General features: G+C 40.0%; 1 protein-coding gene across 1 annotated transcript in view; it reads left to right on the top strand.

Annotated features, from left to right (window-relative positions):
• LOC139720223 (polypeptide N-acetylgalactosaminyltransferase 13-like) overlaps positions 1-13,335 on the top strand; it is a 127,631-nt gene that overhangs the window by 35,719 nt on the left and 78,577 nt on the right. Inside the window, exon 4 of the mRNA XM_071631589.1 lies at positions 726-933. Coding sequence (XP_071487690.1) covers positions 726-933 — 208 coding nt within the window. The remainder of the gene's footprint in view (positions 1-725; positions 934-13,335) is intronic.

Here is a 13,335-nt window from a genome sequence, read left to right as displayed (position 1 = left end):
TAGACTTTTGACCTTCAACAGGATGCACTTTCACATCCAGTGTTCCTATATTGCAAAAAGAGAACTATATAGAATTCACTCAGAACCTTAATACAAAATGTCATATGCCAGTGGTTGGCTTGTTTTGCCCAGGCGCCTAGCATAGCTTGCTATTGGAAAAAGTTTTAATTTTTCTTTTATCACCGTAATATAATCCAAACTTTACCTACATGTAGCTATAGATTAGCAAGCCTACTCTGGAATACTGTAAAAGTGGAAATTCTTGCAGTGTGGTAATATTTGCACATTTCGCGCAACCAGAAGCTTGTGCGAAAATAAAAGCACTCGAATATTTTTGCATGATGTATGTTCCAGTAATTAATGTATGATTCTGCGTAATTAAAAACAGGCGAAATTCATCTGATCCGGTCAAGCACGAAAAATCACTCACGCGAAAATATCCACTTTTACAGTGTAGCAATGTGACTCAGTCCATCTGGAAGGCCAGGGTGACAAAACAGGGATCAAAGAGATTAGATAATCTCAATCCATCGACACTATTAAATTTTCCAGACATCTGTGCCGATAAGTTGAGAAAGCTCTCCAGCGTGCGTGCCAATTAGCAATCAAAGCACAGTAAGGGTTATTGGGACTTTCTATGTCTGGATGATAAATATTGAATTGCGCAAAGTCAGGATACACCCATGTGTGGTTCAAGCTGCCTCCCCGATTTCTCCCATCTTCAGATTTCCTCGGCACGCAACTGGAGGACTACATCCGCCAGCTGCCGGTGCCCGTGCGGGTGGAGAGAATGGGAACCAGGAGCGGTCTGATCCGGGCGCGGCTCAGGGGGGCCTCGGTGGCCAAGGGCCAGGTGCTGACCTTCCTGGACGCCCACATAGAGTGCACAGAGGGGTGGCTAGAACCCCTCCTGTCACGCATCGCTGATGACAGGTGAGACCCCGCCCTGCGATGATTGGTGTCGTGGGAATAGAGGTGATGAAGGTGGAGGTGATGCCGATGCTGATGATGGTGATGATTGTAGTGGTGATGATTGTAGTGGTGATGATGATGGTGGCTATGATGATGAAAATGGTGATGATATGATGATGATGATAATGACTTCGGAGATAATGGTGATGATGAAAAATGATGAAGATGATGATTTTTAGAGGTAATGATAGAGATAGAGCTGAGGATAAATAGGGTGATGCTGATGCTGATGGTGATAGTGATAGTGATAGTTAATGAGGTGGTGGTTATACTGACAAAGATAGGTGTGATGATGACGGGCATCTGATAAAGATGATGTAATGATGATGATTTTTTACATCACAATCACTAGCCATTGGATGATGCACCCTTTCTTCTTCCTTACGCACGCGCACCAATGACACAAACTTCTCAATCCAAAGATCAATCAGTTTGGCTGCCAGTGTGACCGTACGACAAAAGATCGCGAAGGCTTTGTGATCTTAAACTTCTTGATCTTTTGCCAGTCTGACTGTGCCTATTGAGAAGAATGGTATTTTCAGGAGAAAGTCTGTGTGGATGAATTGCAATCTATGGCAACATATGGTTCCTTTTGTGCTCTCATAAACTCCACTTGTTCTCCGTAACTGCGTCATTGGCAACATCCCGACGAAGTGTTGTACGAAAAGTTTGCAGAGAATTTGAGTCAGCTCCAGAAGTGATCATTCTTAATGCTCTCACACTACTTTCAGTGAAATGTGCACTGCAGTAGTTTTATGTAGACAAACCCAAAATGATATGACCAAGTTAGGTCAATGACCATCAAAAGCTGTAACATGATAAGCCTTGCGCCTGACTCTGGTAGAAATGCCAAAGACTGATTAGATTTCTCAAGTTAATACTAAAGTACGGCAACTGGATATATCATGTCATCCTACTAGTAGTAAGAGAGAAAGCGTTATATGTTTTTAAAGTGAAGGGAAAGAAGGAGATTGAATGCTATTCAAATCATTGCCTACTTACACTTTGGCTGACTCTTCTTTGAAATTTGGCTCGCAGATTGCACTGAAATTCTTCCTACCAGCAAAATTTGGGCAAGAGAGAAAGTTTGTGTATGCTCTGAAAGCGATGAACGGAAAGGAGAAAGGTGAATGCTTTTGACATATTTTCCTGCTCACACTTTGGCTCACTCCTCTGGACTTTGGCTTGCAAATTTTCGTACAGTATTTCCTACTAGCAAAAAAAAAAAAAAAAAGCGTAAAGGGGGGGGGGTAATAGAAAGAGAGAGAGAGAGAGATAAAGAGATAGAAAGTTTGTGTATCTTTTGAAAGTGATGAACAGAAAGAAAAAGGTTGAATACTCTTGAGATATTTTCCTACTCGCACTTTGGCTCACACCTCTCTGAAGTTTAGCTCGCATATTTTGTCCCATAAAAGTGGTTCCTACCAGCAGAAATTTTGACATTCCCACTGAGAGACGTGCATGTACCCATTGGCAGGTTGTTCTAAAAGGAAGATGTGACAGTGTCTCATACCGTACAACCCCCTTCCTTCTTTTTTCCTTGTCCCCCTTTTGGCGCGTTCCGCTCCATTAGCCACCAAATTGCGCCGATAAAGTGTCGCTCAGTACCGTTTTAAGTCGATTTTTACGGCGTTATTGGATGCTGCCGTGTGTCAAGGATGATACCCCCCCACCACCACCACCGGCGGAACTACCTTGTGTCTATATTTGTCGCCATGTCTCCACCTCGTGTGCTGGTTTTCAAACTAGACAGAAACTGGGGGTTGGAAATTAGGCTCCCCTTTTTTTTCCACACTCTCTTTTTTTTTTTGTCACTCTTCCAGTTGTGTTTACTGACCGGGCTGCGACATTTAGAAACAGTAATTAATGTCAGCTTATGAAGTGTTGTTTTTTGTAAGAGAACACCCAATGTACTTCAGTCAAATTACACTCAAGATTATATTCGGCATTGTCATATTTTAGAAAAAAAAGACCCCCACATCCAATTCCTGTTCCTACATGAATCATTACGCAGTGAATTCAACATTTAAACCCAAGCTGATTAAAGAAATGTTAAAGATTCAAAATTCCACTGTCATTCAAAAAAAAAAGATAGTCAAACAGATTTTTGTGTATCCTTGCAAATGTGTTGAGATGACATTACTTTATTAAGCCGTTTAGGACGGACTGATTTTGCTACAACACGCATTTCCCATAGACACATGCCTGAGTATACTCGGGACTCATCCTCAATGGGTCAATGTCAAGGTTCTAAGGGAGGAGATTTTGAAGAAATTAGGGCAGTTTACGAGAATGGTGTACATTGCAAGAGAGGGGCTTTGACCATGAAATGACAAGTAGGGTGTAGTTACTTTTTTTTTAAACCTCCAGATATCATTTTGTGTTTATACATTAGCATGTATACGCAAAACTGCCAGCTGTGTCTTCCAGCGAAGCAGCGCATCATATCTTGAAAATACATTATGAACCCATCTGGGAGGTTCCATGTTGGGTTGACTTACCTAGCTTTTAATATTGTGGGCACCAAGTCAGTGAAACATGGCGTTCAAATAGAATTGAGAGTCTGGGTCCAGATTAAAGAGGGGCGACCGTGCAGTTTTTTGTAGTGGAAGTCATCGCTGGGCTACGTAAAGTAGCACTGGGATCTATTTAGGAGTGCTTAGGACTTTTAAACTTCATTTTTGCACAGATGTGATGTTCGTTTAACTGGAAAAGAGAATACATGCCTTGCTGTATAGCATCCTCCCTGTGGCCTTGGTAGGTATTTGAAAATAATGTGCAGTACTTAGCTAGCCATTACATAATCTGTGACAAATTACTCAGTATGCATCCACATGTGTGCTCTCTGCTGAACGAAAATAATGCAAAGGGACTGAAGCAAATCAATCCGGAAGTGTTTATTTCAAGGTGAACCCTATTAAAATCCAGTGCCTTATGGATTATGTATCCAGCCAATTGTGCTGAAAGACAACTTACCTAAAGCATCATTGGATGCTGCGTGCATAACTTGACTTTGGGGTTGTAAACCGGCATACTTTCAGATGCCCCTTAGAGTGGTTTTGAAGTCCAATTTTGCGATTATGTAACCTTTAATCACAGACACTAATTTTCTGTTTTGTTGTTTATTTTGATGTTTCTTTTTAGAGGCAAATGAACCAGGGTTTAGATACACCTTGTGCACTTTAGAAAAAGAGATCAATTATTCATGAGATGATCTAACGAGGTGTAAGTTGTGGGTTTTCGGCCATGCCTTTTCTGGTGACCACATTTATTCGATGCCTGGAAAGGACCAGCAGAAGTCTTGTCGTTAAATTCATGTCATGAATAATTACGGGGACGAAATGACACCAAGTAACGACGACCCTGTACTCAATTACGTGGCATTTGAGTGACTAATTGTGTGTGAAGAAGAACACAAAAAGATACATTGCAGCATTTCAAGGCTTTGCCTGCATATTTCGAAAGGAATCGTCATGGTGTTGTGGTCACATGATGTTCACATGGTCACATGACAGGTGAATAGTGTGTCCTGTGGCGTGACCACTGCAGACATTTGGTAGAATATGAAACGTTTGTTGCATGCCAACATATTTATTGGTGTATTTAAACATTTCTTTGAATACTCACAAATGTGTCAACACTTTGAGACCCTGCATCATCTCTTCTCTAGACATCTAGACATCCACTAGTTTAATGGGAAACATGGTGAATATGTTTCTCTCTGAAGGGGGGGGGGGGTAGAGAATACAACTTAAAGGGCTGGTATAGTTTTGGTTGAGGTGAGGATTCAGCTATTAACTTTTTGCGAGATTCTTAGAAACTGCTAAATGGAATTTTTAAAGAGCATGCAAATTCTAAGAGGAATTCCAAGTTTAGATGATGAAAATCAGTTTTGAAATGGCCGAGATATCCAAAAAGTAACACAAAGCAATCCTAACAAAAAGTGGGTCCCACCATTTAATAGCATCACTTTTGTTTTGGATATCTCAGCCATTTCAAAATCGATTTTCTTCAAATGAACTTAGAATACCTCTTTGAATTGTATGCTCTTTCATATTTCATGAGTGGTTTCTAATCATCTGGCAAAAAGTTAAAATCTAAATCTCTCATCACAACCAAAACTATACCATCCCTTTAAGAGGGAAAAAAAGTGTATACATGTGTGGGAAAAATTAAGTAATGAGCTTTTTATAAACAGCCAAATTAACTCTGGTGTCAAAGGTCAAGCGTAAGCTTTACATTCCATGATGTGTGCCTTAAGTTATGCAGAGCTGGATGTATGATGTCATGACCCCTCTACTTTCCAGAGGGTTGCGGCAGTAATTAGGAAGAATTTGCTGGTGAAGGGGGAGACAATTTTTTTTTTCAACCAATAGAAGAGGAAGTCTTTGGACCAATTATTTTTGCCTAAGTGTTAGTATGGTGTTATGGACCACGCATCCGCACACTCTCGAGATTACGAGGGCATTAGTCATCCTGTCTGCGTAATTAGTTAATCGCTAGCCATGTTCTGGGATTTGTGAAGGTCCCCGAAGAAATTACTCCTGGCGTCGTCCGCATGACTCCAATATCCCGCTCGCATAGGGGCCAGTCCCGACAGTAGATGCACGGTGTGCGAAGTTGATCAAGTGCTGTGGTGTTTTTACAGCCTTCCTCTAGAGATGATATGAAGGAGATGATCGCCTTTTGTCACAAAAGGAGAATAAATCCGATCCATATCTCTGTAACGTCTGGTATTTGTCTTAATGAATCAAGCTATCAAAACTGTATTAAATATTTCTGTCCTTTTGATTTATTGTTCTTTTGATTCCTCTCATTTAACAGCAAACATCTGTTATGCAGTGCGCTCCCATCATAACCAACACAGATATGAAGAAATTTCCTTGTGAATGAAGTAAAGATTCGGTTCCCCAAATTATTATCTATATATCTTCATATACTTTACTTGTTTGACTATAACGAATGAAAGAAAACTGCCCGTCCCGAGGCTTTCCTCATAATGAGAGTCTCCTGTATCACTTTTATACCAGGATGTTATGTCCCATAGTTCAAATTCTCTTGTCTGAAGCCAACCATATTTTTCACAGCAGACCAAATTATCCCTCAAGGGGAAAGGCTTTCCGTTGGCTACCAAACTGTTGTGGGAAGGAGGTTGGCAAATGCACCTGATGATGCTTTGAAATAAGAGTACAAAGCTTTGTGCGCTTATAGTTATAGGGTAATTTGAGCATGTCTTTTTGTTAGCTGTGAGCATGTGAGTGCTGAAGGGAGAACTGCAAGAGTGTAATATGACAATGATGTCTGTTTTATGTGAGCTTCCACTCCCTCATAATCATAAATTTGGCAGCTGTGGACGAGATGCATCACATGATCACTCTCTTTTTCTAATTGTTCGGAGCTATCCCATGGTATCAAATATATTGGAAAAACATCATCCCTTCGAGGCTGATACCGCTGCTATACCTGTGTTTCATTGGAATGAGAATATTTGTTGGTAAACATACTACATAGTGTAGTGATGGCAGTGAGTTTTTTGGACGTCAGCAGCAGGACAAGAAAGGGAGAAGTCAACCTAATTTGAACTAGCACAGGCACATTTTATTTTTCCTTAAGCAAAGAGCCTTGGCAAGTTTCGAGAAGTTTCTTTCTACTCCTTTTTGTCTTTAGTAAGGTACCTAGATGAATTTAAACAAGTTGCTTTCTCACCTTCTCGCCTTGAACAAGGTACCAAAGTGAGTTTTAACAAGTCGTCATCTTGTCTTTTTATCCCAAACAAGTCACTTATAAAAGACAAGTCTTTAGCAAGTCGCCTTTTGGCCTTGTCATTCCAAAAAGGGCACATCTATCTGGGCGAATTTTGATATATGTCGTCTTCTTGCCTTCCCGTCCCAGACAAGCCATTTAGACAAGTTATAACAGGTCATGTTGGTTTTTTTTTTGCCTTCTTGTCCCAGACAAGGCACTTTATTGAGCTTAAACAAGTCGCTTTCTTGCCTTTTCATCCCAAACAAGGTGCTTTTCTTAAATAGACAAGGCAATTTTTAACCAGTTGCCTCACTAGACTTCTCATCCCGAGCAAGATGCCTTGGGGAGTTTTAGCAAGTTGCCTTCTTGCCCTCAACATGTGGGTGAATTGAACCAGCCTCTTTTTCACCTTCTTGTCCCAAACAAAGCACCTGGGTCAGTTTCAACATGCCACATTTTCTCGCCTTCTCGTCCTGTATGTGTGAATGTGTGTATTTAAATATCAAGAGGTCATTCACAGCAACCAGAAAGCCTTACCAGATATAGTAAGGACTCGTGCATATGAGATTGGATTCCAATTTATATGTGAATATATCCCACAGGGAGAGGTTGATCAAACAAGTTGTTACTATGTGCTCAGAAAAGCTAGATTATTCCTTTGTTTTGAAAACATCAGCTTAATACCAGCGGGTTAACACGAATGTATTTTTTCCCTCTTTTTTACTGCTGACAATTCTGGTCTGCAGTTTAGTAAGAGGCACTTGCTAACAAACTAGGACTCCATAGTATCTGCTTTCAAGGTGAAAAGAGATTTGTCCAGAGTATTGTAATACAGATCTAGGTGTTTGAATTGTGTTTTCAAGTCTGACTCTGTCTCCGGTTTGATGCATGATATCCAGTCTATACTTGGAACTGATTGTATTGATTCGAGCAAGGTATCAAACTGGAACTGAAACCGATTCTCCAGGTATCACTGATTCATGGACAGGTGATAGATTTGGTTTTATTTTTTTGTCAACCAGAGATTTATCAGCTCTCTCCCTGGCAGGGACAATTTGATTCAGGTGAATGATCACTTGCTTTGTGCCATGACATTTCTGTGTCTAATTGACTTGAAATTTTGCCAATATAGAGTTGTTTAGGTCTCTGGAGCCAAGAATATGGACAATTACTCCAGGGATCTGCAAAGATTTGTCAGACTGAATCATTACAATCAGACAAATCTGTGTCCGTAATCACATGTCGTGAAAGAAGTGAAAAATGGAGAATAAGGTTGAGAAATCTTGAAGAATGCCTTTGTATAAAGTTCCCCAGTTTTCCTGTGTTTTCGCATGAAATTTGAATATGATAGAGGAGCTGATGGCATGTTCATGAATGTGCGTCCTTTTCACCGCAAGCAAAACATCACCAAACTCCTGCATGAGCTTTAAGTCATGTATAAACAGGATCACGCCCACCTTGGAATGTCTCCCGGAATCAGAAGAAAGAGGGCTTTGCATGGCTACTCTTTTCTCCCTTCCTATGCCATCTCCTACTGCCCCACCCCTTCCTCTATCCATCCCCCCCCCCCCACCAAAGCTCCCCCCATCCTTTTTGCTGACCACATTTTCCTCTACCAGGAACATTTTTCTTTTTCTCACTCTCTGGCGCGGGGGCAAAGACAGCGGTAATTAAAGCTCATCGGCAGCCGTCTGGCAATCACATGCGTGGTTAACTTGATTGCCTCCAACGGCCCAAAGTGGCAAATTGGATCTGTTCGCCACCCTCCAAAGGATGCTCTCCGCACCTTCGCCAGATGCTCCCCGTCTTCCCACACTGTAGTGTCACTGATGTCGCAGCCAGTGGAGAAAGGAGGAGAAGAGAGAGAGAGAAAGAAATTGTGAGACAGAGAGAGGGAGAGATGGAGAATAAAAGAAAGGGGAGAAAAACAAGCTATTAGTAATGATGAAGAAAATAAGGAAGAGAGAAGAGTGAAATATTGAAGAAAAAAGAAGAAAACATAGAGAAAGAGAGGGAAAAGAGATAGAATTGGAAAAGTAGGAAAACAGGTGCATATATATATATCCACACAAGGGAAAGATATGGATTGAGGAAGGAAATAGTGAAGCAAACATGAACTCAAGAGCTAAAATTCTATCAGTTCACAAGGGATATATATATAGATCTTGTGTTACACTGTGTGTGGGACATTATTTTTCTGCATGGAAGATGTGTGGCTTTTTGAAAGCTGACCTTATAGATAGATTACTAGTAACCAGTTGCATGCTAGTGATATTTGCTGGTACTTGCTGAGTTTTGTGTTTATAATCATTATTGTTAACTCATTGAGGACGGCTTGATTTTGCTACAACACACATTTCCCATAGACACCTGCCCGAGTATACTCGAGACTCGTCCTCAACGGGTTAAAGTTGGGAGTGTTTCAGACAAACTAACTTTGTGGATTTAGGTTTAAGTATAGACTGTCTCACCCTGATGCAGTAGTAGTTTTTAATACAATTAGAATTAGGGTTTTACTCAAGCTGTCTTCATTCACAGTATACTTTCAGAACATATGCACAGAATTGGTAAAATGGCAAAAGAAGGGTTAAGTTAAGTATGTCCTTGAACTTGTAGAGAAGGGAAAACCATACAAAAACAAAAATAAATGCACTTACAACACAGTTGTATGGTCATTTCCTTTTCATTTGGCTGCAATGGAGAAAATCACCATGTGCATGGGATACAAATGTTTTACAGTGTACCATATTTCCTCTGAGACCAAAAACCCATCAGCTCCATTTTCTATTTGAGAAGTAGGTGTGGACAGGCTTTGACGTAACATTAAAGGGATATATCAAATCTGTGGTCTGTTTGTTTTTAATAGGTATATTTTTATTGGCATGATTTATATTTATATTTGAAATTATGACATAAAACCGACTTAAATTGGCATATATAGCAAATAGTCCAGGGCCCTGTTTCATAAAGCTGTTCGTAAAGTTATGAACAACTTACGAGCGACTGGTGATCAGTTCTGATGTGCTATCCAAGGGTGCCTACTTATCAGAATTTCCATAATTCAGCTTAAGAACTGATCACCAGTCGCTTGTAAGTTGTTCAAGTTGTTTGTAACTTTACAAACAGCTTTATGAAACAGGGCCCTGAAATGCCGCAATCACCTCATCTTATATAAATGTGTAGCTGCAATAAATATGTATGAAATATGAGCAGTGAAATCAAGTAAATTGTTAAAATTCCTTCACATCTGTACTTTCAAACCAATATCTATAAAAAAAACTTTTGCTTTTAGTTTTATATTTGTCAGATTTTTGCTCTGCATGGTTTACTTTAATGGTCTGTTTGAAACCAGAGTGCTTTTTTGCCTTGACTCTTTGTCTGGATTTCAAGGGAATGCAATACAGGATTTTTTTTGGAAAGGTTCTCCTACAACTTGAAAGTTCTTTTTCTTTTTTTATGTCACATACTTGGCTGAAGTGATGAGAGGGACGGAGAATATCTTGGAGTAGATGGGAGAAGTTTTCAGCTGCAAGTTTCAAAAGAAGATTTCCCATCAAACACCCCGTGGGAGATAGTCCTTTGAGACCCCGATGCATCTGTACATACCGGTAGCAAGTGACCAAAATTTGATGTAGAGGCACAGCGCATTGTTTTGTCGTAGCAGAGGATCTCTGAATTCATTGTTGGAGGAATGAAGTAGTTTAGAGTAGTTTGAGGGCACTGCAAGCAATTTCGGGATGGAATCTTGATTTTTGGAGAAATCGCCCCAAACATCTAGTACTTTCGTATCATTTTTGTAGGAGGGATGAGAATGAGCTTGGGGAATGCTTTGTCTTGTTCTTCATTGGTGTAAGAGGACGATGGAGCTGTAGTGTTAGGAGAATAGGGACTCAATTCTTAGTAGATTTAAAAAGAGGAGCCCCTCTTTTATATATTTCTTGCAGACTGCATGGTATTAGGGTATAGAAAGAAGAAGCCACTGGGACTAGACATGCAAGATTTATGTCCCCATGCAGCGATGCTTACCTTCATTCACTGATCCCTCTGTGAGCTTGAAATATTGCTCCTAGTGCGACTTTTGCCATGGACGTCTTCCCCTCGTAGGATGTTAATATTGATGATTTATAAGGCAGTATCTCTTTTTTTTCCTTTTCTTTGTTAGAGCATCTTGCCATCAGCACACCTCTTCATGAACTGTTTTGAAAAAAGAAGAAAGATAGATAACACCCACACATTTAGAATTTTTTTCCTTTTTTTTGTATTTCTTTTAACCCGTGGAGCACGGACTGATTTTGCTACAACACGCATTTCCCATAGACACCTGCCTGAGTATATTCGGACTTGTCCTCAACGGGTTAAACAAAAATCTTCTCAGAGTTTGATGCATTGGTTATAAAGGCCTGCTCTCTGCAATATTTATGTGTAGCTGTAGATTGAACATGTTCTTCTCCAGAACCCAGGCAGAGTGTTATACAATTTGGTATAAACCAGAAAATACAGACCTCACATTTATTACCAACACTGGAAAACTCACAAGGGAAAATTTGTTTACACAGATAGAATTATAGTGGTCATATTTTATTGTAATTAGTGTTGAATGAAAATGTCGCAATCAAATTATGTGTATAATTGTCCACCATCCCTCAGTCCTCCTAGTCCCACATATCCAAATTTCTGTCAGTGCATTGAGACATGCAAGGTTTCCAGAATGGTACTTCCTTCAACATGGCTTCAGATCCACTTTCTCTTGAAATGATCACATTATTGTCCATGAAGTTTTACTTTTGACCTGATAAGGGCTAGTGTCGAAAGCTTTTCAAGAAAGATGGAGTTCAAAGTTATATCCATTTTAAATGAAAATAGATATATTTGTGGTTGGTCTGTTATTTTGAGAAAATTCTCAGTTGCAAAACTTATGAAATATGTTTGGTAGGTATGCAGTTTGTGAAAGAAAAAGAGAAATATCATGGAGTAAATCTTTTGCTCTGATTCCAAATAGAAACGAAAATAACATTCGCAGTGCAGTAACTTGATGTTCCGTTAAGTGTTAAGTGTTAAGTGTGTGTTTATTTTATGTAGCAGTCAGGCAAACAAGGAAAGACTTTTGCTGTTCTGAATAACCTGAAATACTATGTGTGCTTGTGTTGTGCTCAATACCCCCTTGACTGTCAATGAAAGACTTGCTGTTCTGAATATATATTCTGAAATACTATGTATGCTTGTGTTGTGCTCAATACCCCTTGATTGTCAATGATTTAGTCGACCTTTTTGTGTAAATTCACAAAAATGCCTCGCAATTTGAGCTTCTCGGTGTGCTCAACCTTCGAGAGAGCAAGTGAAGTTGGCTTGACCGAGTAGTAAAATAGCACGAGTGGCTCAGCCCATAGAGGAGCAGTGTGGTTAACGAATGATATGTGGTGTTTGATGGGCTCCTACCGCAGCAAAGACAAGATGTTGTTGATGGAAAAAGAGTCAAATTCCCCTCCTCCAGAACCTTCTTAAAAAAAATATATATATCTTGTTGACAAAATGGACAGCTTCCTATCTTGAGTAGATTGTGGCAAAAGGGGGAGGGGGAGGGAGATTTCGGTAGCCATTTCTGCCAGAAGTTTGTTTACAGATTGCTGTATATTCAGTTTATATTTGACAGCAAATTAAGCGACTATTTTCAACATGGCCCTTCTCCCCTCTACTGACGCAGTACTTGCAACACTGGCCTTGTAATTTTTTCCTCTTGTGCTAGGTTCAATACAGCCTTTTAAGGTATTTGTCAATGCACTTCATTCAAAAAAAGAAGAAAAAAGCTGAAATGTCACAAATGATGCGTTTACTCAACATGTGCGATATCAGGAAGGTAATGTTAAAGTAAAGTCAAAAATCTTTCAGTAAAGTGAAAAAATGATGCAATGCAGTGGTATTTGATAGGGAATGAAACAATTAACGATGTAGAGCTCACAAAGGCAAATGACGATGGTAGATATCTTTACGTTGGGAAGGAAGAGAGGGGTAAAATTAAAGCAAATGGGAAAATGAGATGTTAATTAAGCTATAATGGGTGTGGATAGCATCCAAGGTTAGAACTCTTATCGTGGCAGATAGCTGGGGGTACAGGTACAGCAAGAGCGAAAGATCAATTCAGTGTTTCTGCTCATTCCGTTCCATCACAGCCTGCCGCGCTCGCATCAGTGTCATAACTCAGGGACACTTTTATGGCCGATTTATTGTCTCCTAGCAACCGGCAAGGCATCAGCATCTGATTGATATCTGGATGCGGTCCTCCTGATGTTAAGCATCCAGTGTGGGTGGTTTCCTTTCTTTCTTCTTGTTTTTTTTTCTTTTTCAGCTTCTCCAACATCCATCCAGTCAGCTACACAACCTCCTCCTCCTCCACGACTCCTAGATGGTTCTTTTTTTTTTTTTGACGGGGGATGAGGGATGAAAAATTGGGAGTATTTTTATGAGGTGCTGACAAGTGGAATCATAGGCTCCATAATTTCTTCTTCCAGTTGGCAGTGCTATCAATAACAAAGTAGCAGTAATCTGTGTGCATTTGAACACATAAGGGCCCAGCTGTAAACAAAATGTCAGAGTCTGTCATGCTACAGCTGTAGCTTTGGC

The sequence above is a fragment of the Diadema antillarum genome, unplaced genomic scaffold (assembly GCF_040938485.1).
Source record: "Diadema antillarum isolate AM-2024a unplaced genomic scaffold, OU_Dant_1.0 scf00000123, whole genome shotgun sequence".
In the NCBI taxonomy this organism is placed as follows: domain Eukaryota; kingdom Metazoa; phylum Echinodermata; class Echinoidea; order Diadematoida; family Diadematidae; genus Diadema; species Diadema antillarum.
This window is presented reverse-complemented; position numbering and strand designations above follow the sequence as displayed.